Source organism: Carcharhinus amblyrhynchos, chromosome 2, assembly GCF_965287045.1.
Source record: "Carcharhinus amblyrhynchos chromosome 2, sCarAmb.v2.hapA, whole genome shotgun sequence".
NCBI lineage: Eukaryota > Metazoa > Chordata > Chondrichthyes > Carcharhiniformes > Carcharhinidae > Carcharhinus > Carcharhinus amblyrhynchos.
The window spans coordinates 100,691,366-100,716,120 of NC_137325.1; the positions used below are offsets into that span (position 1 = coordinate 100,691,366).

General features: G+C 40.6%; 1 protein-coding gene across 3 annotated transcripts in view; it reads left to right on the plus strand.

Annotated features, from left to right (window-relative positions):
• The window catches only part of ctnnal1 (catenin (cadherin-associated protein), alpha-like 1), a 323,714-nt gene that overhangs the window by 158,798 nt on the left and 140,161 nt on the right, over positions 1-24,755 (plus strand). For all 3 annotated transcript variants that reach the window (XM_080209873.1, XM_080209882.1, XM_080209892.1), the window contains exon 3: positions 20,955-21,142. In XM_080209873.1, the coding sequence (XP_080065999.1) occupies positions 20,955-21,142 (188 nt within the window). The remainder of the gene's footprint in view (positions 1-20,954; positions 21,143-24,755) is intronic.

A 24,755-nucleotide genomic window follows, 5' to 3' on the forward strand; every position in this document is an offset into this window, starting at 1 on the left:
GCTCGGAAGGGAACTTGCAGATGGTGGTGTTCCCATTTATCTGCTGCCCTTGTCCTTCTAGATGGAAGTGGTCATGGGTTTGGAAGGTGCCGTCTAAGGATCTTTGGTGAATTGCTACAGTGCATCTTGTAGATAGTACATGCTGCTACTACTGCCCACCAATGTTTGCGGATGTGGTGCCAATCAAGCGGGTTACTTTGTCCTGGATGATATCAAGTTTCTTGACTGTTGTTGGAGCTGCACCCATCCAGGCAAGTCGGGAGTATTCCATCACACTCCTGACTTGCGCTTTGCGGATCGTGGATAGGAGTCATGAATGGCGCTGAACATTTGTGCAATCATCAGCGAACTTGAAATGTGTCCGTGTGAATGCTTCAGAACCTTTTTTCTGCTTTTCCTACTTTCTGCCTCCCTTAGTCTTTTTATTTCTTTATTCTATTCCCTTAGTTATCTGTTTCTTCTGTTTCACCTGTTTTCATGGTGATATGTTTGGCTTTTTCATGTTGTCATTTTTTTTTGAAGACTTGCTTTTTTTCCCACTTTTATTGCTTCTCCTAAGACATAGTATAAGTAAGAATGGGTCAGCATGCTTGGTTACACTGTTTGCTTTAAGCAATTTTGATGGGTCTGCTCCTCATATTTATATGCAAGCATAGTGATTTCATTGAGAAATTTTTTTTGTTTAATTTGCCATATAAACACAATGGTCTGGATTAGAGTCATAAAGGTTTACAGCATGGAAACAGGCTCTTCAGCCCAACTTGTCCATGCCACCCTTTTTTTAAAACCCTGAAGCTAGTCCCAATTGCTTGCATTTGGCCCATATCCCTCTTATCCATGTAATTAAATGCTTTTTAAAAGACAAAATTGCACCCACCTCTAGTACTACCTCTGGCAGCTTGTTCCAGACACTCAACACCGTCTGGACCCTTTTGCTTCTTTCCCCTCTCCCCTTAAACCTATGCCCTCTAGTTTTAGACTCCCCTACCTTTGGGAAAAGACATTGATCTATGCCCCTCATTATTTGATAGACCTCTATAAGATCAGCCCTCAGCCTCCTGTGCTCCAGAATTCACGAAGTCAAATCTCTGTATCTCAGTCAGAATGGTAATGGGATTTTGGATCTGGAAATCCTCCTCCCATTACCAACAGATTCTATTTGCAAGGGAGCAGTGGGAGGAAAAGAGATGAGATAGTTCACATCTGGGGGAAACCTGAACAGGGTCATTTGAACTCAGCATTGAGTTTGAACAGACGTCCATTTTGCTGGAGTGAGGTCTGTATGCAGCAGTGCATGACTTACAGTTTTTAAAACCTGAATGAATGTAGAAGGTGGGTAAGAATGGGACTGTCAAGCTGTTAATTTATTTTCTTTAAAGATAAGACTGCCTGCTATATCAGAGGGTTAAAAAAAAGCTGTTTACAATTTCAATACCTGTTTGTTGACATACTGCTAACAGCTATCATTATAGTATGCTACTTGACTGCTTCTTGCAACATATTATTAGTTTGGTTTAGCTGATCACATTTTCATTTTTCAGCTTGAGGTTATTATGGGATTAACTATCTTTGATATAGGGATAGGAATACAACATGTTTGTTTTCATGAGGGATTAGGTGTTGGAAGGATTTAAATGTAGTTGGTTGGTCTTTTAATAATACAATGAAGTTGGGTACTATGAGATCTGTAATTGATTCTTTATTCCATCTCCGCATGGCTTCTGAAGTCAGGCCATGCTAGATACTAGCTGAGTTGGCACAGAGGGTGTAACAGTCAAGGGTTGTGGGGGACATAGGTCCGCATAAATTGGAATAGGGGCTATAAGGGGACTGGAGAAAACTGCTTTGGATGCCCTGAAGTAGTCTATTCTATACAGTAATGACTTGTTGTTAAAGGCTTATTAACAAATCATAACTGTATAAATAGAGGGTACAGATATGGAACTGACTCCATCCTCAGCCATTACACATGTCCATCTCTAGACTGACCCTGGCTCTGGGTCACGTGCCTTCTTGCATCATTATGGGTGGTGCAGTTCTTATTCCCATGTTAACCCTTTATGTACCATATCCTATTACTACAATCCCCCCTCCCCACAAAACCCCCATGTCTGATCCCATGGATTTTGAGTTCTTTTAGTATACTTCAGGTTACACATCTTGTGCATTTATCTTTTGTTTCAACCGTAAAACTTTTCCAACATTATTGTTGTTAAAGGATTAACATGAACAACATTCTGATTTATGCCCTACCCCTTCAAGTCCTTGAAGTTAGAGGTACAGGTGACCTGGAAACTTGTAACCCTTCCACATCTTGCTCACCATTCTGTTAGGAGAGTTGTAGGCCCTGGCAATTCTGTTTCTTGTTGGTTTGAAGGCCAGACTGGCATTTGGGTATGGTTTCATCTACTTCTCCCATTTGCTTGATGTTAAATCATGACTGGTTGGTCTGGCTGGTTTGATGGCTGTTGATACTCTTGAATATTTCTTACAGGATAGATAAAAACGATATTTATCTACTTGGTGCTGCCTTTCCTTTCTGTTTGGGCCATCGGGGAGCTCTCTTAGCCTGAGGAAGGATGTTCTTGTGAGAAGAAGATTGAGTAGCAGCTTCACCTCTGTTTTTTGTTTTGAGGCTCTAGAATCCCTTGTGGTTCTGGCACATGAGCTGGAAGTTCCTGTGTGTGCACAGAGATTGTTGTGTCTACCCACTGTGTCATTATCTAGTTGGAGTAAGAGGCTCCTCAGATTGTTCTATTCTCATAGCACTTCCATTAAAGGTATGCGATAGATTGATCTGCCCACTGGGGACTTCCCAGCGTCTGAAACAATGATGGACAAATCTGCTTTGCAAAGAAAGAGATTGCAGATGAAATCAAAGTCTTGCATTCCTGTGTGGGCTGCACTGTGCTCAGTCTCGTGTTAAAACTGGAAGTACCAGACTGTACTACTACAGGGACTTGAAGGTGAATGGGGTCATGGGTTGGCACAGTTTGGCATAGAGGCTATAAAGGTCCATGGGAATGAGGAGAGGGGTGTCGGTTCGCATGGAAGATATGGAGCGCATGGACTGGTGGAAGTGAGAGGGTTGGAGTCAGAAGGGGCTATCTTTATCACAACTGGGATGAAGCCCCAGAACTCTGAGGTGGGCTTTTTAACCAGCCTGCGATGACACTTGACATCACCCGTGGCTGCCTCTGAAATATTTCTGGGGATAGTAGACCTGACTCCAGCATGCACCTGCGCCCCGGAATGAAAATCCAATCGACTTGGGCCATTTCTCCCAGGGCATATGTGCTGAGCTGGAAATTTTCCCAACTCAGCATACCTTCCTTGGGAATGAAAAATCTGCCAAAATCTTTAAAAAAAAAATCCCAACATGTTCTTTTGAATGAAGTCAGTGAAAGCTACTTGAGATATTTGAGTGGTCAAAATTCTGGTGCCTGTTATTTTGTAGTTGGTGGCTTTGGAGGAAAATATGAGTGATTTCTGTTGATTGCTGAAGTTTATAACAGGTCACATGACTCAAAAATATCCAACAGGGCGCTATAAATCAAAATGGTGATCTTGCTAGACAATGGCCTGTTGAAGCACTTGCTTGTCACACATATACTTTGTAATGCCTTTGAAATGTGACATATTTGATACATTTTGAATAATTTCTTATGGCGCTACTTCCGTTGGACCTGAATCTTAATATTGCATTCCTCTCAATTGAGGCTTCATGTAATACAATCGGTATCAGAAAATTACCTCTGTTGCATTCACTTGAATTGTGAAAAAATAATTTGATTCTACATTTTTGCCAGTCCAAATTCTGGTTTGTTTGGAATAATTTGAGTTGGGTAACACCAGAGTGATGTGAAGCTGATTGTGGCTCTGTCACTTCAACTGATAGTGATGGGGGCCTTTTTTGAGATTATTAATGGCATATCTCAATGATTTATTGGTTTAAATGGCTGACCAAGTGAAAGGCACTGGATAAATGTAAAATCTTTATCTAGTATGATGCTTTTGCTGTGGTAATCTGGTTCTGATAAGCTTACTCATTGCAGCTCATGCCATTCTGATTTGAAGCTTATTTATTGTGTGTCCCTGAAAAGTGAACACTTATGCACACTCACACGAAGATTTCGTGTTGATATTAGTCAGTACAAATATTAGGATTGTTAGTATTACAACTTCAGTTGAAATCAGAAATGTTGTTGATTTAATTGAAAATGCTGTGGTCACTCAGATTAAAATTTTCATAGAATCCTACAGTGCAGAAGGCAGCCATTTGTCCTGTCAAGACTGCACTGACAACAATCCCACCCAAGCTCCATCCCTGTAACTCCACAGTCCTAATCCCCCGGACACTAACGGTCAATTTATCATGGCCAATCAACCTAACCCGCACATCTTTGGACTGAGGGGAAACCGGAGGAAGCCCACCCAGGCACCGGGAAACATGCAAACTCTACACAAAGTTACCCGAGGCTGGAATTGAACCTGGGTCCACTGTGCCCCTCTGCATTTCTCTCAAGTGCAGACTGAAAATAAGGCATGTGGCAAATATGATTCCACTGGTTTTGCATTCCTACCAATTTTAGACTTCAGAAATTATAAATAGCTGTTACAATGGCAGAGAGCTAATCATTGCACTCCTCATTTTGTTTCCACCTGGATCCATGATTCGTAGAATCATAACCCTGCAGTGCAGAAAGAGGCCATCTGGCCCATTGAGTCTGCACCGACCACAATCGCACCCAGGCCCTACTCCCTAATTCCTACACATTTACCTGCCAATCCCTCTAACCTACGCATCCCAGGACACTAAGGGGCAATTTTGGCATGGCCAATCATCCTAACCCGCACATCTTTGGACTGTGGGAGGACACCAGAGCACCCCGAGAAAACCCACGCAGACACGAGAAGAATGTGCAAACTTCACACAGTGACCCAAGCTGAGAATTGAACCCAGGTCCCTGGAGCTGTGAAGTAGCAGTGCTAACCACTATGCTACCAAACTGCCCTAACAAAATTAATAAAATTTTTGGATTATTTATCTGATTTGTACCCCATGTATCCAACTTTGATGTTGATGTGATTGAAGATAGAAATTCTTTAAAATGTTGCTTTGCCGCTACTGGTCTTGTGCCCTGAGAAATTACTCGTGGCCTTTAATGTCTGTGTAAGCAATTGGCAGTTTCCGCCATAAGCAGCTGTGCTCAGTTGGACACAGATAATGTTACCTGCGATGGGAAATGACCTTTCAGCATTTCCACAATTATAATTTGTTTTGAATTGTTGATCAAAGCAGACATTTCAGATCTAACTTTCTTGAGATTATGTGTGGCTGAGCAAATCGGCTGTGTGCTGCAATGAAATTGATTTTCAGAAACGTCAGTGATGGGGGAGCCACTGGACTGCAAAGACCTGATTAACATTAATGAAGGTTTGAACAATGTTTGAAATAAATAGCTGGTATTATTTGATACCTGACAGTACCAGTGAGGGTAAAAGGGAAATATTGGCTCAATCTTATGAGCTCAGCTTTCAATCTTTGAATTAAATAGCAGCCGATGGTTTTTTTAAAGTCATTTCCCCAGGGCGGCATGGTGGCACAGTGATTAGTAACTGTTGCCTCACAGTACCAGGGTTCAATTTCTGGCTTGGGTCACTATCTGCACAGTGTCTGCACATTCTCTCCGTGTCTGCATGGGTTTCCTCCGAGTGCTCCGGTTTCCTCCCACAGTCTGAACGATGTGCTGGTTAGTTGCATTAGCTGTGGTAAATTCTCCCCAGTGTACCCGAATAGGTGCTGTAATGTAGCAACTAGGGGATTTTCAAAGTAAATCCATTGCAATATCAATGTAAGTCTATTTGTGACACTAATAAATAAGAAAACTTTAAACATTATTATTTTTTGGCTTTCTCTTTATAAATGACAGTTCTGTATATTTGAATCTCCACAATATTTTTGAGCAACTGGAAAGATTAAGGCAAAGCATACTGCATTTGCATGTTTAAATTGAAAAGTTAAACTTATGCACCTAAAAATTGAATGAAATTCTAAATTAGAAGTCCATGTGGTTGCCTTGTTATGACCGAAGGATGGGTGTTATTTATTGAAATAGGTATTAACTTGAATGAGGGATGAAATGATGGGGAGAGTTTTAATGTTACCCGCTCTGTGGCAACAAGACAGGAGGGCAGTTAAATTACTCTGGGTTACTGACCCACTGCAAAGCTACCTTGATCCTGCGTCGTCTGATTTTGAATGTGCCGTTCTGAACGGGCAGCTAAAGAATCTGCCTGAAACTGAAGGTAATTCTTCAAAATATGCTTGTGTGGTTCAATAACATCAGCCAGACTCATTTTAGCTCAGTCATGAACGAGGAAATTGCTGCTGCTATTCTGCGAGGCAGAGACAACTCAGAATAGAGTTGGGGTGTGATGAGTCACTAAAAGATAAGCTTTTAAACTTGCCTTTGTGAGGCCAGGAAGAACAAGAGACGGGTAATGAATGACGGCATAATAATGAGGCCCAACGGCCAAAACCAGGTGGTCAGGATCTGAACTCTTGCAGTTTCCCTCTGGGAAGTAAAATTATGAAGTGTTAATTAAGATTAATTTAGTACCTACTCGGGGCTATTTTGATATGCTTGGTAGTCATGCTGTGGTATTGCTTGGGAAGTTTGAAGTGGCAGGTGTTGACATTAGCATTGACTGAAGGCACCCATTTTAACTTTTACAGTAAAAGAAACCAAACTTAATTCTTGGTCTTTAGGGAAGCTATTGGCACTGTTAACTGATTCAAATTTGTTGTTGTTTTTGATGTTAAAACAATGGTTTTGTTTTATTTATTTGTATGAGCAAACCATCCAAGATAACCATGTCAATCAATTGCTATCATCCCATTAGAAGAGTGGCTCATATTGTATTATGTCTTATTCATTTTATCCTGTATTTTGTGCTTCATGGGAAGCTGTGAAAGTGCAATTTTTTCTGAATGCGCAAGATGGATAATTGCCTTTTTGTGAAACCTCTCCTGCCAGTTCTTTGTGTGAGATTGTGCCCTCTATTCTACTCCTTTTGAAGGCAGCGTATTCCTGAGTGAGACTCCAAGTTTTAAGTACTCGAGTGTTCCTTTGACTACACTCCCCCACTCGAGCAAACATGTAGCATGCTCTCGTACCCATTTTAAAAGTATTTTTAATTAAGGTCCGACCCAAAGGGTTCATTTTCCTGGCAGCCACTAATCTCTGTTTATGTGAACTGTTGCTGTGGTTACCAGTTATGGGATCAATATGTCAGTTGAAACATTTTCGTGCAACGCTTGTTCGTTTTTTTTCACTTTTGAGATTATAAAGTTTTTTTCCTGCATAATAACTGTTCCATCAAAAAGAAATAAGAACTATTCTCATCCCATTAAACTTGAGCACTTGAAGTTGTTTGGAACATTCTCTGTTTATCAGTCAAATCATTGTTAAATCACTTCTAAAATATTGATAATTCCCATGTTAATTTTTCACCAATATGCTATCTTTAGATTAACTGTGTCCACTTGCAATTTCAGAATATTATGAAATGGTTTTCATTTTTGTTTCTTGTTCCTGTTGTGGTTTGCCCCTTCAGAAATTAAATGCAGTGTGCAGTCTTTAGCCAAAAAGCTGGGTTTACGTATGAGCCTTGTGTGTGTACATGTGTGGGGGTTGTGTGCCTGGGTGTGTAATAATTTTATATGCAGTGCATTTATTTTGCACTGTCGCGTTTGTTTCGACAAGTTTCCGCTTCTACTTGGTAACATTTTCACCTCTCAAGTCTGCTGAGTGTGGGTGCAGGACCCACTCTGGAGACTTGTGCACTTAATCTAAGCTGGCTTTCTGGACAGTACTGGGGAAGCCCATAATGCCATAATTCAAATGGAATATTAAAACAAAGGCCAGTTTGTCCCCTTCAGGTGGCTATAAAAGCCCATACACTGCTCACAGAAGAGCGGTTCTATTCTCCCATTATCTCATTAACATTTATTCTCCCTAATAACATGATCAGGACAGACTATCTGGTCATTTATTTCATTCCTGTTTTTGGGACCTCCTAGTCACTCACGTTGGTTGCTGCTTTTCCCTACATTATAACTGTGACTACTTCACTAGCTGCAAAAGTGTTCTTGGTTGCCCTGAAGTTAAGAAAGCCGATTTATATAAATGCAAGCTCTTCCTGTGACCAAGACTAGGATCTTGTAAAAGTCTTTTGTAAAAATGTTAGTATATCCTCATTATTTTGTTTGTTCTAGCTTGTAGTCAAACAGTGAGGGAGCAGGGGAAAAACTAAGGAGCCGTAATCAAACTGGGAAACAAATGAGAAATTGTACAAAAGAAGCTAATTAGTATTTTGATTATGATTATTGAAAGAAGCAAGATAAAACTTCGCACCATATTGCTTTTTGGTTAGTTTGCCCAAGTGCAAGAGGACCCAATGAGCAGTATTACTGGAACAAAAAAAGCCTTTTTTTTAAATGAAACAAGTCTGTTTAAAATGCCACCTTTGTACTCAAACCTTTTTGTTTCTCAGTTTTATTTCCCTGGTTATTATGTGTAATGTGATTGAACTTTTCTGAACTCTTAAGGTCCTTAATGCAGTTAGTTAATGAAAATGCCTCTCTCTATGCCATATTAAGCAGTGGGATGTGGCGAGAGGTCACTGTGATGATGACATGTATCTTGTGAAGTTGGCACTCTGCGGATTTGGGGAGTATTACGTTGTGAAATGGGCTGACTAAGGCATGGGAAGGAAATGATGGAAAGAATAAAGCATTTGGAGATGAGTCTTCCTGCTTTTCATTTTATAACAGCAGCTTTTTTGGTTCTGATGGCCTTTTTGTTGCATTTCTTCACTTTTTTTTATCTTTTCCCCCAGAACATAAGAGGCACAGTGGCATAAAAGTTTAGCACTGCTGCCTTACAGCGCCAGGGTCCTGCGGTCAATTCCGGCTCGGGTCCCTGTCTGTTTGGCCTTTGCACTTCCTCCCACGTCTGCATCGATTTCCTCTGGGTGCTCCATTTTCCCCTCTCAGTCCAAAGATGTGAGGGTTAAGTGCATCGACATAATAAATTGCCCCTTATTATCAGGGGGATTAGCAGTAGCAGGGTAAATATGTGGGAGTACGGGGATAGGGCCTGGGTGGGATTGCTGTCAGTGTAGGTCCTTGGGGCAAAATGGCCTCCTTTTGTATGGATTGTATGATAAATGTTTACCTGTGTTCTTGCTTGGAAAGAAGTTTGGAAGAGGCTAAGAGAAAAGGGTTTGAAATAACAGCAGGTTTGAATATACCTGATCCTAGAAAGCTTTTCTGTCATGATTAGAATGTAACCACAAGGAGTGGAATTTACAAATTGGAAAAAAAACAGGAAATGCATGGCGAACTTTCTCTCTTTTTTGAAATAAAATGGCAAAGTAAGTAGAACAGATTACCAGCACGGATACTGAACATGCAACGTTAATGGATTTCAGGAGGGAAGTAGACAGATTCTTGTCAACAAACAGGATTCAAGGATATTAAAATGCACTCTGATTTTGTGGATGAATGAGCTAATGGACCAAATGTTTTCTTCTGCCTGAAACGTTTATTGTTTCACTGTATTTGCACTGTTTCATGTCAGTCATCAGGATTTGGCCCCCTGGATTACTATGCCACTATTCATGGAAATATAATGAAACTAATGATTGATGCTTCCTATACACAATCTACTACCTTTAAAAATCTTTTGTTCATCTTAGAATTGATTCCCGGTTTTCTCCATTTAAAACCATGCTGCCCAACATGGCCTGTTTCTTATGTTGACGGAAAGGCAGGGTAACCATATTCTCAGTGGCACGTACTGCTACCTCACAGCACCTGGGACCCAGGTTTAATTCAGGCTTTGGGTCACTGTCTGTGTGGCGTTTGCATGTTCTTCCCGTGTCTGCGTGGGTTTCCTCCGGGTGCTGCGGTTTCTCCCACAGTCTGAAAGACATGCTGGTCACGTGCATTGAAAAGATACCAGATTGTGGCGACTAGGGGAATTCCACAGTAACTTCATTGCAGTGTTAATACAAGTCTTACTTGTGACTAACAAATAAATAAACTTTTTAAAATATTTTCATAAACATCCATCGACATTTCCACATTTCCTTGGCCATTCTGCCAGTAGGCATGTTTGAGTGAGCTACAAAGGGACGTTTCTCCTTTCAGATGGCCTGGTGAAGATTGGCAGAACCTTATCCTTACAGAGGAAGCCTGCGTTTAAATGTCAGGGACGATTGTGATTCAAACTGTGATATGTTGGTGGGAGTCCAGCCCTGTAGGACTGGAGCTAAGGGGCAGTTCATTCTCACTGGTAATGAGTGTGATGTCCTTTTGTGACCCTTCACATGTTCCCAGCAGTAGAAACAGTCATTTTATTTTTTAAATCAAAAATAGCAAAAGTTCATAACACTTGGGTTATGGACAGAATGAATTTGCTGTTGTACTGCCCCTAATGTGAAGATGCTGGTGTTGTACAGACCCTAATCAGTATGTTTTGTACGGAAAGAGCTGTATCTTAGCTTTAGAGTGTGTTTTCTAATTAAATAATTTACCAGCAAGCTTTCATAAGTTTTTTTTTAAAAAAAATTATTTATTCTCACCCTGAATTAATGCTATGTACACACGGTCTCATGCGGTTGGATACAGTTGATGATGGTGTACTTTCACAGATTATAATTAATTCAGTTTCTCATTTATGATCTCTGGTCTCCCATGTGGCAAGCCTGTGGTTGTTTGAATGGATTTGATGATTTAGAGTTGAAGCGAAGGTCTTGTAAATCAAAGGGTTCACAGCTGGTTGTGAGATTTATGTGTAGTCAAATATCTAGGAGGTTGGTTCTCAGGTGAACTTTGGAGCTGGAACAGGTTAAGTACTTTAGCTGCTCGATTGAAGATGCTGCCTTTTCTGTAGTTGCTGTCTCTTCAGTGGTTTTCTGCAGGCTGGCCTGGTCTCGGAGTCTTTGGATAAGACCAGTTACCTCAAGCCACTGATAGTGGCGCTGCCCAACCAGAGTGGTTTGGAAGTTGAAAGCCATGATGAGAGAGAAATGGTGATTTTCCACAATTGTGGATAAATGATCCTGTGAGCTTTTTGTGTTAAATTGTAAAACTGGAGACGTAAAGTCTAGGAGTCCATTGTTTTTAATAAGCTTTGAACAATAGCAAGTGTGAATGCCACAGAGGGGTGCTGTCAGGATATATCCATTCTCAGGATTGGTCCCCCACCCAAGGCAATTCAGTTAGTACATTCTGGAAGCTTGACAGTCTGTGTTGAATAAGCAAAGGTCCCATGACTCCTTGGCAGCCATGTTAACAGTTCGTCAATGTCCTGTTTAAATAAGACAATTCCAAAACTTGAGCACAGATTTTGCTTCAAGTTATGAAAAGGCCACGCGTTTACTGAACATGACTCCTAGCAGATCCAACTGTTGCTGGCAGATTATTTTGATCAAAGTTGGCTGTCTTTGTGCTAGTGAGGTCTAAATCATTGACCTTTACAAAACTTTAGTCTGCTGTAAATCTTAGAATTCATTTAAATTAGGAGAAAGCCACATGATGTTTTAATCCTAAACTCAACTGACTTTTTCTCATCTTCATTTCTGAATTACTGTAAAACATTTTTTTAATTGAGTTACTAAATTCATTCAGCAGAAAGATTTTGTGTTGAGTGTACATATACTTGCAAACAGCGCAATTTAAATAACTAGATAGATCAGAGACGCCCAACATGTGGCTCCGGCCCGGATCCGTCTTTGCACCCCCCCAGAGCCGGTTTTCAAAGTCCCCATCAAAGGGCAAGTTTGAGTGAGTGGTCCTGCATCGACCTGTTCCTCCAATCACAAGCTGTTTCTTTCCCACATTTGCTGCTGGTAGGTTCATTAGTAAGCCTATCAGCAATGAATGAGGGAGAGAACCAATTTGTGATTGGCGAAGCTGTAAACACCAGCCATGGTGCGTTTGGGGGTAAGGGCAGGCGGCCTGGAGGGCTCCAGAGTCAAGCAGGACATCGCGGTAGAGGGACCAACTGGCATCTGAACCACTGAGTGATTGGAGAGGGAGTGAGAGAGGAGGAGGAGGATGGAGGTGAAGGGGGCAAGTGCATGGGGGCAGTGGTGAAGGAGGTTGAGGGGAGAGAGCATGCCCATAATTCTGGCACGCTCCAAATATCAAGGCTTTCATTCACCCTCTTGCACCATCATGCACTGTCATCCAGGACAATATTTTCCTGTCCCCTCGCCTCAGGAATTGTGCAACATGCAATGGCCTGTTGACCGCAAGTGGCCTTAGGGCAAGCCCAGCCAGAAAATCCTACCCTACTCTCTCAGGAGGGAGGGAGGGTGAGTGAACACCTTATGACTAGGAGTCAACCACATACAGACAGATCCTTCTGTTCAGCAAGTTGTTTCCTTTCATATCTTTGTTTTAAATTAATGTGTAATGTTGCACTGAACTTTATCTTTCTGACATTTCCCCATTGGTCTCCAGAGTGAGAAGTGTTCCTCTTCTTCCTCCACCCCCCCAAACCCCACCCAAGGCAAAAGGGTTAGACAATTGGTATGTTTTTAATAAACAGTTTACTTCACCACACACCAATTAGTTTAAAGTTTATTTATTAATGTCACAAGTAGGCTTGCGTTATCAGTGCAGTGAAGTTACTGTGAATCAAGCCCAGGTCCCTCGTGTTGAGGCAAGTGTTAACCACTGTGCCACCCAAAATTATTTTGGGGAATAAAAGTATTGGTTGATTCCCAGTGTTATAATAAGATTATCAGAACCAAATTTTAATTTCGTTCATTTGATTTTGGGTAGAGAGGAGGAAAAAGATATTTTTTTGAAAAAAAAAGGTCTGACTTGACTGCAATCTGTTAAGTAACTGAACCTTTCAGAGGTAATTTTGGACTGCACCCAATCTACTTAGTTTAAAGCCCACTCTGCAGTCCGAGTTAGATGCTTTGCCAGTACACTAGTCCTAATTAGTCGCAGAGAGAGGAGCTAAGACTGTAATGCTACATTCTGCACGCTCCTTTCCTTCTCTGTGAACGGTATGCTTTGTCTGCATGGAGCACAAGGAACAATACTTTGTCGCATGTATTAGTATACAGTGAAATAATAAATCAAATCAAATTAAACCTAACATGGTTCAGATGAAGGCTGTCACAATGCTCCTTCTGTCTTCATTGCTGTGTCAGTGTCTCATGGATTGAAATCCATTTCTCCCACACCAAGTAGTAGTCCAGAGATTATTACTTTTGTAGTTCTGCTTTTTAATTTTTAGGTGTCCAGATCACCAACAACTTGTCCTGGTCTCTCCCCACCCCCCCCAAGCCAACACTATATTTAAGAAAGCCCAGCAATGACTCTACTTTCTCAGAAGACTAAGGAAATTTGGCATGTCAGCTACGACTCTCACCAACTTTCACAGATGCACCATAGAAAGCATTCTTTCTGGTTATATCACAGCTTAGTACGGCTCCTGCTCTGCCGAAGACCGCAAGGAACTACAAAGGTCGTGAATGTAGCTGCAACCCATCACGCAAACCAGCCTCCCATCCATTGACTCTTCTACACTTCCTGCTGCCTCGGCAAAGCAGCCAGCATAATTAAGGATCCCACGTACCCTGGACATTCTCTCTTCCATCTTCTTCCTTCGGGAAAAGATATAAAAGTCTGAGGTCATGTACCAACCAACTCAAGAATAGCTTCTTCCCTGCTGCTGTCAAACTTTTGAATAGATTAAGTTGACCTTTCTCTACACCCTAGCTATGATTGTAACACTACACCCTGCTCCCTCTCGTTTCCTTCTCTATGAACAGTGTGTTTTGTCTGTTTAACGCAAAAAAAATACTTTTCACGATGTTAATACATGTGACAATAATAAATCAAATCAAAAACTGGACCATGACAACTGGATCCTTCCCTGCCACTCCAAGTTCCTGTCCATCCTACAGGACAGTGTCTTCCCCCTCCCTGATGTGTTGCAGTGTTTGAAGCTTGGACCATGTGGTTGCAGTGGATCAGATTGTCCACCAATTCTGACATGCTGCAGTGTGAGACTCATCCTACCAACTCTTGTGCTTAATTTAGCTAATGAGGTTTCAAGTTCAGAAATATCACTCGGCCCTTGCCTGTAGTTATGCAAGTAGCTTAACTAGTTAAGCTATAAATTTAACGTAATGCTTGTATCTCCCCAGTGCCGCTTTAAAATACTACCTGCTTTGAGGAATAAAATCGTCCAAAACTCACCAGTCACCTACCCATTCAACTAATTAAAACTTTGAGAACACTGGCTTTTGGAAGCTTGTAAAAAGCAGCTCCTCTTTAACCCTCTTGCACTAAATTCCCAACAGCACTCAATTTCCAAGTTACCACTCATACTGCATAGCACTGAAACCTCATCACACTCTTGTACTTCCAGAGTCATTATTTTTGCCCAATCATCCCTTTTATTACTAAATCACTCCACTCTATCACAGACCGTTGGTTCCTTATTGACCATTCACCACTTTTTCCCTGACTGTGTATGCTTGAAAGCTGCTAATCGCTAATATCTTGCAATTCTGATGCAAGTACCTTGGCTTGGAAGTGTTAAAACTATTTCTCTGCAAATGCTGCCTGGCTTATTGAGTGTTTCCAGAGTTGTTTTTTGTTGCATAACGTTTCAAGCAGGTGTCAGAAAGACATTTCTCAAAGCTCCATCACTTAAATTATTGCTAAAAATGACAGCCTCCCAACTTTTGGCACTAATGGTTGGTGGTGGGAGCAGAAAGAAACAGAATGGCATTGGAAATTGTAATTATGTCATGAACGCAGTGTACACACATTTGAGGCAATTGTTTCCACTGCAAACTCTGGCTACTAAAATGCAGTATCCAAAAATGGGGAGAAGTGCTGTTACAGCTGTGAGACTGTGCACCCAGCCTCCTCCATCCTTTGATCCAAGAACTTTCCTGTTTTTAAGTACAAGTGAAATGGTAGCAATATGTAAAATGCCCTGTTCCGTACTACCGTGTAGATGAAATTCAGATGTGAAGGATGCTCTTCTACTTTCAATTTACTTGGCAGAGGGTCCAAAGATGTGCATGTTAGGTTGATTGGCCTTGTTCAATTGAACCTAGTGTCAGGGGATTAACAAGGTAAATATGTGGGGTTATGGGAATAGGGCCTGGGTGGCATTGTGGTTGGTGCAGACTCGATGGGCCGAATGTCTTCCTTCTGCACTGTAGGGATTCTATGACATCAGTAAAATTAGATGAAGGGTGGCTGAAGAGCAATGATCAAAAGCTCCAACTGACAGTTTTCTGTTGGGCTTACTATATTGGCCCCCGAAGGATCATAAAGTTAGAAAATGTGATTTTGCATGATACCTGAATGTGATATTTATGTAAGCTCAGTGTAACAAAATCCAATCGGTGACTTTGGAACATCTGTTCATCCAAAAATCTCATAAGAGCGTTCTGGTTGCTATTGCTGAATCTGCCCTGTAGTATAATTTAGCACCAATAGAAACCAGAATATAACGAGGTTTTATCGCATAGAAAAGGTACAAGATTTGGAAAAGGAGCAAATGATCATTAATGTTTTTAATTTTGTCTACTGTTGTAGTTTTAAACAGCTCATGATTCACAAATACATTGCAAATATATTGAAGCATAGTAACATTACTGGGCACATATCCATTGCAAAATATGTTAGCAGTTCTGCAGAAGTGCTTACACTTATTTGAAGTGGTGGTTCAATTTCCATCCAAAGTAATGAACATAATCACAATGGTAAAATCTTCGATGAGCCAGTTCAGTTGATCTGTGCGTTAGCGTGTAATTTTTTTTTGCATCAAGAGAAACTGATTAATTAGTAGCCTGATGCAGTTTTATCCAGTTTCATTATTACAGATGAAAATGAGTTTGTCGCAGAAAATAAGCGTTTCTAATGAGTGTTTAGTTCTCCACCTGAGTAACATGATTTTAAGTGACATCAAATTACTTTTACAAAAACCTAGACTGCACCATTTATTAGCTTCATTGGTGCACATTCATGAATTTCTCAGTAAACTCTTCTTCTGTTTAAAAAAAAATTTAAAAGGTAGCCGTCGGTGACTTTAGAAACACAGAATCCCTACAGTGGAGAAAGTAGCCATTTGGCCTGTTGAGCTTACATCAACAACAATCCCATCCAGGCCCTATCCTTGTAACACAACATATTGCCATTCTAATCTTCCTAATACAAAAGGGCAATTGAGCGTGGCCATTCAACTTAGCCTACACATCTTTGGATTTGAAAGGGAACGGGAACACCCGGATGAAACACACAGACATAGGGGAGAACGTGCAGACTCCGCACAGACAGTGACCCAAGCCGGGAATCGAATGGGTCTTTGACGCTGAGAGTCAGCAGTGCTAACCACTGTGCCGCCATGCTGCGCATTTCTAAAAAAATAACAGAGAATGCTGTGAAGAGCTAAAACGGTAACAGGAACAGCATCTGCTTGACAGAACGTACATTTAAGATTCCCCATCGTTTGTGGTGATTTGGCCAATTTTACCTATTTTGCTCAGTTAATATTAACTGCAAGCAAGTGGAAACACAACCTGTGTGGTTTTGTCATTGGCCTAGAGCTACCTTAAGATTCCGTTTTGGTATATTTATATGGTGTAAAAGGGGCAAAAGTTGGTAAGAATAATAGAATTGTCATCCTTTTTTGCCTGTATTCGCGAATAAAAATATGTGACATTGAAATCAATAACCTATAATGAACTTATAAACTGCCCTATTGAGAGACAACAAATCATGTCTAAAACCAGGCAATTTTATTCTGCTTTGTACCTCCTAAATTATGTCATCCTTTTACAGTTCTTTTGAATTAATAACAAATCCTCACTGAATCATTTTCGTCGTCCGTGAAGATGCTGCTTTCTTTCCAATTAAGGATAAATGGCATCCAATCTTGGGAAGTCGATGACTTTATGCAACAGAACAAAAAAACTCAACAGCTGACATTGTCCATGTGTAGACCCTACATGACTCAGTTTTGAAGTCCAACATTTAAAACACTCCTTCCCATATGCCTTACCTCAGTACCAGTGAGAATTATGCATTTAGGTTAAAATAAAAAATAGAATACAAAATAAACTTGTATAATCGAAAAGAAGTTTGACAAGCAATGAACAAAGGAAAAATTATGCCCTTACTATAAACTACAAGCTCATACTTATTTGGGGAATCTTTAGAGAAAGTTTTAGTCAAATTATATTTTTGAGGTGAAGTGGGGGAGAAGATGAGCTGCATTGTCATTAGCTGTTCCTTGATTTGAGAGTGATGTCTACCCTGGATCATGAGTTTCATGGGTCATCATGTAATTGAATAAGTCAAATTTTGAAACACAATTCAGTGGGAACATGGGCAAGATATCCAAAGATGTAGTGGGATCTGGAGCATAAGATTTTTCTTCTTTCCTTCTCTGCTGTTGCTGAGCCCCATCATTAAGAATTTGTAACTAGATGTGTTTCAGCTGATGGACAAGTCACCTTTTTTAAAACTTTATTTATTAGTGTCACAAGTAGGCTTACGTTAATACTGCAGTGAAGTTACTGTGAAAATCCCCTAGTTGCCAAACTGGCACCTGTTTGGGTACATGAGGGTGAATTTAGTGTGGCCAATGCACCTAACCAGCACGTCTTTCATACTGTGGGATGAAACCCATGGAGACACAGGAAGAAAGTGCAGACTCCACACAGTGACCCAAGCCGGGAATTGAACCTGGGTTCCTGGCGCTGTGAGGCAGCAGTGCTAACCACTGTGCAGCTCCTTGCAGTTGTTAGTATCAATGCTGCCATGCTTCAAGGAGAGTTTCAAAGTGCCTTTGAAAATTTTTCTTTGTTAATGCCCTGGAAGGTTAACCATTGAAGAAACAAGACTTTGTTGGGGGGAGATGCTTTTCAGCCATTTGGATACAGTGTCCAGTTCATTGAAGTTGATTTTGCAGGAGTTTTGGCTGAAATCTTGCAGAGCTGCCTTCAAGAAGGAACCATTAGCATTTGTCCTCCCATTGAATTCAGAGGGTGTAAATGAGGCATTGCTGATTGAATTTCTTCTACTTGGGTGTCACTAATGCACACTCCAGGTCTCATTGCAATACAGAAGGGTGGTGTTGGCAGCTGCTCAGTTTACTAGGAATTTTGTTGACTTGTGATGGCTTTTATTGTCCTACGCTCGCTGCCATAGTTGGTGCTGGCAAAATTGATCCTGTGCTGGGTCTCCTTGTCAGTGGTGGTCTTTTAAGAGAGGTGACTGCCAAATATGTGAAGTCCTCAAAATATTCCTGAATGTCGCCTTCAAAATATGTGGGAGTTGAAGTACTGGATTGACTTGATGTGGGTTTGATGTGTTTGTTTTGGCAACATTCAAAGACAGGCCAAGTTTCTTGTATGCAAAATTGAAGAAATCAGGAGGGGCTTACAATTCAGATGCTGGGTAGGCAAAGACATTGTGGTAATCTGAAAACTGTAGATCATGTATGCCTATGATGGTTGGTTGTATGTCTGGATGGAAGTTGGTGCTTCAGGAAAATGTGTATCAGGATTTTGCTTGCTATGGATACGGGAGAAATATCCTGTTTGTTTCCAAAGCTTGACTTACCTATCTTCTTGAAGATGGTTTCAATTGTTGCATTGCTACAGTCAGGAGAGTTTTTTTAATTTGCAGATCTGTAGTTGCATATAATAGTGATCTGAAGGTGAAGGCCCATGGGGCGTTGGAAGATGGGCTTCATTTGCATAATACCATTGGAGCATACCAACCCAATGCAGCTTGCTGTTCTGGGCCATTAGGCTGGATCTAGGTAGGAATTTGAAGCCTGTTCCTCCTGACGCCACATTGATGTAATAAAAAGACAAAAATTACCTTTTCTTGTGGCCTCCTATATTTTTTAAGGACAAATGGTTAAGTCCTGGAAGAACAGGGCAGATGTACTAGTGCACACACTGCTTAGACTTCATTGAATTTTGCTTTGGGGTGTTGATTGGTATATTGAAGGAGACTCCAGTCTAGGGCAGGCACCTTGGATGTCTGGAAGATTCCAGTTGATAATTTGGCACCCCCTGCACTTCAGGGATGCATATAACTGCAGGCCATTTAGCCTAACATCTGTCACAGGAAATATTGTTAGAAAGCATTGTTACAGCAGGGCACTCTGGCTGAGTAAATATGACTTCGTAAAGGGAATCCTATTTAACCAACTTATTGTTTGAGGAGTCATGTGCTGTGGATGAAAGGGAACCAGTGGATATACTGTGCTTGGATTTCCAGAAGACATTTGATAAGGTGCCACATCAAAGGTTATTGGATAAAATAAAAAGGTCATGGTATAGGGGGTTAACATTGACATGGATTGACAATTGGCTGGCTAACAATGAACCGGGGTAGGCATAAATGGGTCTTTTTCTGGTTGGTAGGATGTAACAAATGGTGTGCAACAGCGATTTGGTGCTGGGGTCTCAACGTTTTGCAATTTATATAAATGACTTAGATGATTGTTAAATATACTGATGACAAAGGTAGGAAAGTAAATTGAGAAGAGGATGTAATAAGAATATAATGAGACATAGGTTAAATGAGTGGCAGAAATATGGTAAATGGAGTACAATATGGGCAAATGTGTTTTTTGTCCAATTTGAGGAAGAATAAAAAAGCATAGCTAAATAATGAGAGATTGCACAGCTGTTAAGATGCAGAGGGATTGGGGTGTCCAAGTGCATGAATTATAAAAAGCCAGCAAGTAATTAAGAAAGCTAATAGAATGTTGTAATTGTGAGTGGGATTGATTAGAAAAGTAGCGAGATTATGCTTCAGTTATACAAGATATTGATTAAAATGAATAGCATGGGTGCATTTAAGGGGAAGCTGGACAAGTAAATGAGAGAGAAGGAAAGAATATTCTGGTGGAATACTTGGAGGGGCAACTTGTTACGAGCTTGAATAGAACATTAATGCAGGCATGGATTAGTTGGGCCAAACGGCCTATTTCTGTGCCATTTATCCCATGTAAAAGCATAATCCAAATGTATCGGGCCATAAAGCTGAATGGAAAATTGTACTTTCTGCCAAGAGACACAAAATGTAAATGCCAAGTTGTAGTAATCTATATAAAGTTTATGAAGTTGAATAATGTGTAATTTTGGACTCCAAGCTATGGGGAGGATATGAACACAGAGGATGTAGTGCAGAACCTGTGGAATATTGCCTGGTATGAAAAGGTACAATTATTTTCAAAAACTCTTATTTTCAGATTGCTATTGGTTTTGTGTTGAACAAAGACATTGAAAATTATCCATTAATAAATTTACCAGAACCCTGATAAAAATTTGTTCTTGGAGATATGCTTATGACAGAAACTGAAACCTACATTTTCTCTTCTGTAGAAATGTTTTGATGTAAGTGGCAATATGATAAAAGTAATGACAAATAACCATAAATCTTTCTTAAAATGATGCTTAGTATTTTTATTGTAACAGTAACTTTGCATTTACCACATTCCTGCTGAACGCCAAGTGGTCACAAATATGTTACCCCATCTTTCCAACAAATGTTTTTGCTTTATATTAACATTAATTTGTAAATGATGATGATGAAGAATTTTAGTTTATCTGAGCTTTTTTGCATTAAGCAAATGTGATCTTTCTTGCTGTTCACACCACAGACCTGCTGCACTGAAGTTGGAGATTTTGGCACCAAGCCAAATCTCCATTCATTGCAATGGGATGGGAAAATCCTGCTGGCATGAGTAGTCGGAAAATTCAGGCCATATGTATTTTGCTTTGGTGGTTTTCAGAATTTGATTTTCTAATTCTTAATGCATTTAACTGTGTTTAATGTATGCTTTGTTTTATTGATCTGTATTGCTATCCAGGAGAGAGCATTGCACAGTTGACTGATGTGGGCACCTTTGACCAACCAGAATCAGATACAAGGGCAACGGTTTACACAGATAAAACTGGAATGATAAAAGCAGCACGGCTGCTGCTGTCCTCTGTTACAAAAGTACTGGTGTTGGCAGACAGAGTAGTCATAAAGCAAATCGTCAGCTCCAGAAGCAAGGTAGGTATCTATTTAAATTATCAAGAAATTTATGCCAAAAAAGAACATTATAGTGTATGAAATCAAGACAAACTGAAATAGAAAATTTTAGGTAAGAAAACCAGCCAACTGACAGTGCATTGAACCTGTATTAATCTGGGATGAAACCAGCAACTATGCTTTACATCCCCATAGATTACATTTTACAGAATAACTTGTCTGGCATTGAAGATAAATGGGTTTTTACCATTATAGCCTTGTATAATGGATTTTATTGTTAAATGAAGAGAAACAATTACTACTTCTATGGTTAGAATGTAGATCAATATAACATAAATATGGATGGATACGGAGTCTGGAAATACAGCTGCCAGGGAACATGAAATTTGATATTTAAGCTAATTTATTTTGGAACTAATGAACTTGCAAAATTCCAAGTCTGTTAGTAGCTCAGTGCTTTTTCCCTAATAAATTATCGTAGCTCAACAATTATGGCAATAATGCATTAAAAAAGTGATAGTTACAACACTCATTTTGCATCTTCAGTGGCAGTTTTTGGATGGGCAAGTTGTTTGATGAAATATGTAGAATGCTAGTCACTGAGTACAATAGAGGTCAGTTGCCTGTACCTTTTCACAAAACACTGAAAACGTCAGCAAATCAAAGTAAACCTGGCAGATGGAAACAGACCGTTCAACACTTTAAACTCATTCTGCCATTCTGTTACATCGTTACAGATCTGTACCACAACTGCATTTGACTTTGCTCCATACCCCTTAATAACCATTGCAGAACAAATATCCATCTATCAATTAACTTGGGATCCACAGCCTTCCATGGGAAATAATTTTCCAGTTTCACTAATGTTCTTGTGTGGGGATAAAAGTGCTTCCTGATTTCTCTAAATAGTCCAACTCTAGTTAAAATTATATAATTGCTTGTTCTGGATTTCTGTAAATGAGGAGGTAGTTTTTTTTCCCCTCAGAAACCCCATCGTCCTTTTACAATCCCTCAGTTAGATTAATCAACCTTTTCAAGGAACACAAACTAAATTTCTGGAACTTATCCTGCTCGGGAGCCCTATGGAATCCTGCTTGTCACATCCCTCTGATAAATGACACAAGACTACCTGCAATTCAGGGCTCTTTTGTTTTTGCAAATAATCTCCTATAGAAGCCAATCAACTGGCATCTGCCTGTCCACACCACCAGTATTTGTAGATATATCCCGGCCCAATGTGTTAATAGCTGCCTCAAAAAATAAACTAGATTAGTCATACAGTACTGAAGAGGCCCTTCAGTCCATCAAGTCTGCACCAATAAAACTACATGAAATCTACACTGATCCCACTTTCCAGCACTTGGCCCATAGCCTTGAATGTTATGACATTTTAAGTACTCATCCACATACTTTTTAAAGGTTGAGATTTCCCTCAACCCCTCTTACTCTCCCAGCAGTGCATTCAAAACTCCCACCACCATCTGGGTGAAAAGGTTTTTCCTCTAATCCTCTCTGAATCTCCTGTCCCTCACCTTTAAAATTATGCCCCTTCAACTAAGGGAACAGCCACTTCCTACTCACCCTATCTATACCCCTCAATCTTATACTCCTCAATCAGGCCCCCCTCAGCCTTCTCTGCTCTAAAGAAAACAACCCAAGCCTATCCAGCCTCCCTTCATAGCTCAGATGCTCCCTGCCAGGCAACATCCTGGTGCATTTTTTCCAAACACATCTTTCTGATAGTGAGGCGACCAGAACTGCACACAGTGTTCCAGCTGTGACCAAACCAACATTTTGTAGAGCGCCAACTTAACCTCCCTGCTCTTATAATCTATGCCGCGACTGATAAAGTAGAATATCTTGTACACCTTCTTAACCACCCTATTACCTGTCCTGCCATCTTCATGGATCTGTGGATAAGCACACCCAGATCCCACTGTCCCTAGTGTCCTGCTATTAATTCAGTATTTCCTTGTCTTGTTACATAGTTGCATCACCTCACTTCTGCCACTGATCTGCCCATCTCACCAACCTTCTATAAAGAACAAAGAGAACAAAGAAAATTCCAGCACAGGAACAGGCCCTTCAGCCCTCCAACCCTGCATTGACCGTGCTGCCTGACTAAACTAAACCCCGCTCCCCCCCCCACCCTTCCCTGGACCATATCCCTCCATTCCCATCCTACTCATATATTTGTCCAAGTGCCCCTTAAAAGTCACTATTGTATCTGCTTCTACTACCTTACCCAGCAGCGAGTTCCAGGCATCCACCATCCTCTGTGTTTAAAGAAAAAAAACTTATCTCGTACATCTCATTTAAACCTTGCTCCTTGCACCTTAAAACTATGTCCCCTAGTAATTGACGCTTCTATCCCAGGAGAAAGCTTCTAACTATCCACTCTGTCTGTGCCCTTCATAATTTTGTAGACTAATGGTCGCTCCTCGACCTCCATTGTTCCAGTGAAACAAATCAAGTTTTTCCAACTTTTCCTCATAGCTAATGCCCTCCATACCAGGCAACATCTTGGTAAATCTTTTCTCTCCCCTCTCTAAAGCCTCCACATCCTTCTCATAGTGTGGGTGATCAAAATTGTCATGATTTTAACTTGGTATTGAGAGATTTCTTGCTGTTCCAATCTAAAGTCGAACAGGTTTATTTGGAATCATAAGCTTTTGGAGCCCTGCTGCTTCCTGTGGTGAATGGCCACTCATCTAGAGGAGCAGTGCTCTGAAAGCTTGTGATTGCAAATAAACCTGTTGGACTTTAACGTAGTGTTGTGAGACATCTTACAGTGCCCACGCTGGTCCAATGCTGGTATCTCCACATCATTTAGATTGGAAAATTGCAACTGGTAGTCCATTATTTAAGAAGGGAAAGAGAGAGACACCAAATACCTGTAGACCCATCAGTTTAACAGAAGCCTAGACTTTTGAAAGTTACTGGAATCTGAGAGGTCAACTGACCAATTATCTGCTAAATCAGAGTAGGCTGAGACTTCTGAAGGTTAAGGAATGCCTGGCAGGGAGTGGGGACGCAGTGTTAGTACAGTAGAGACACGTCATATTACAGCAATGGAACCAGGACAAGAGTGAGTTCAGCCAGTTACAAGGGAGTAAGGCAAGGTTGGATGGCCTCTACTTCAATACCAGGAATATTATAGGTAAAACTGATGAGTTAGGGTGTGGATTGACGCATGAAATTGAGATTGTTTGCCATCACAAGAGATGTAGTTGTGGGAGGGGCAGGGCTGGCAACTCAACACTCTGCGTATAGGATCTTGAGATGAAACAGGGGAGACTAAAAGGGAGGTGTTGTTGCATTATTAATTAAGGAGTCAGTTACTGCAATAAGGAGGGACGATGTCATGGAAGGGTCTTCAAATGAGGCTTGTAGGTAGAACTTAGGAATGTAAAGGGGGCAATCACATTGTTTAGGGGCCTATAATACACTCCCAGCAGTCAGTGGAGCGGATATGTAGACAATTCACTGAAGTGTGTAAAACATTATAATAGAGTAACATACAAGGGGATTTCATCTTCCCTAACATTAATTGGGATAGTTATGGTGGAGTGGGTTTAGAGGGGGCGAATTTCTTGGGACGTAGATTTCTTTGAATATTTTTAAGGTCAGTAGA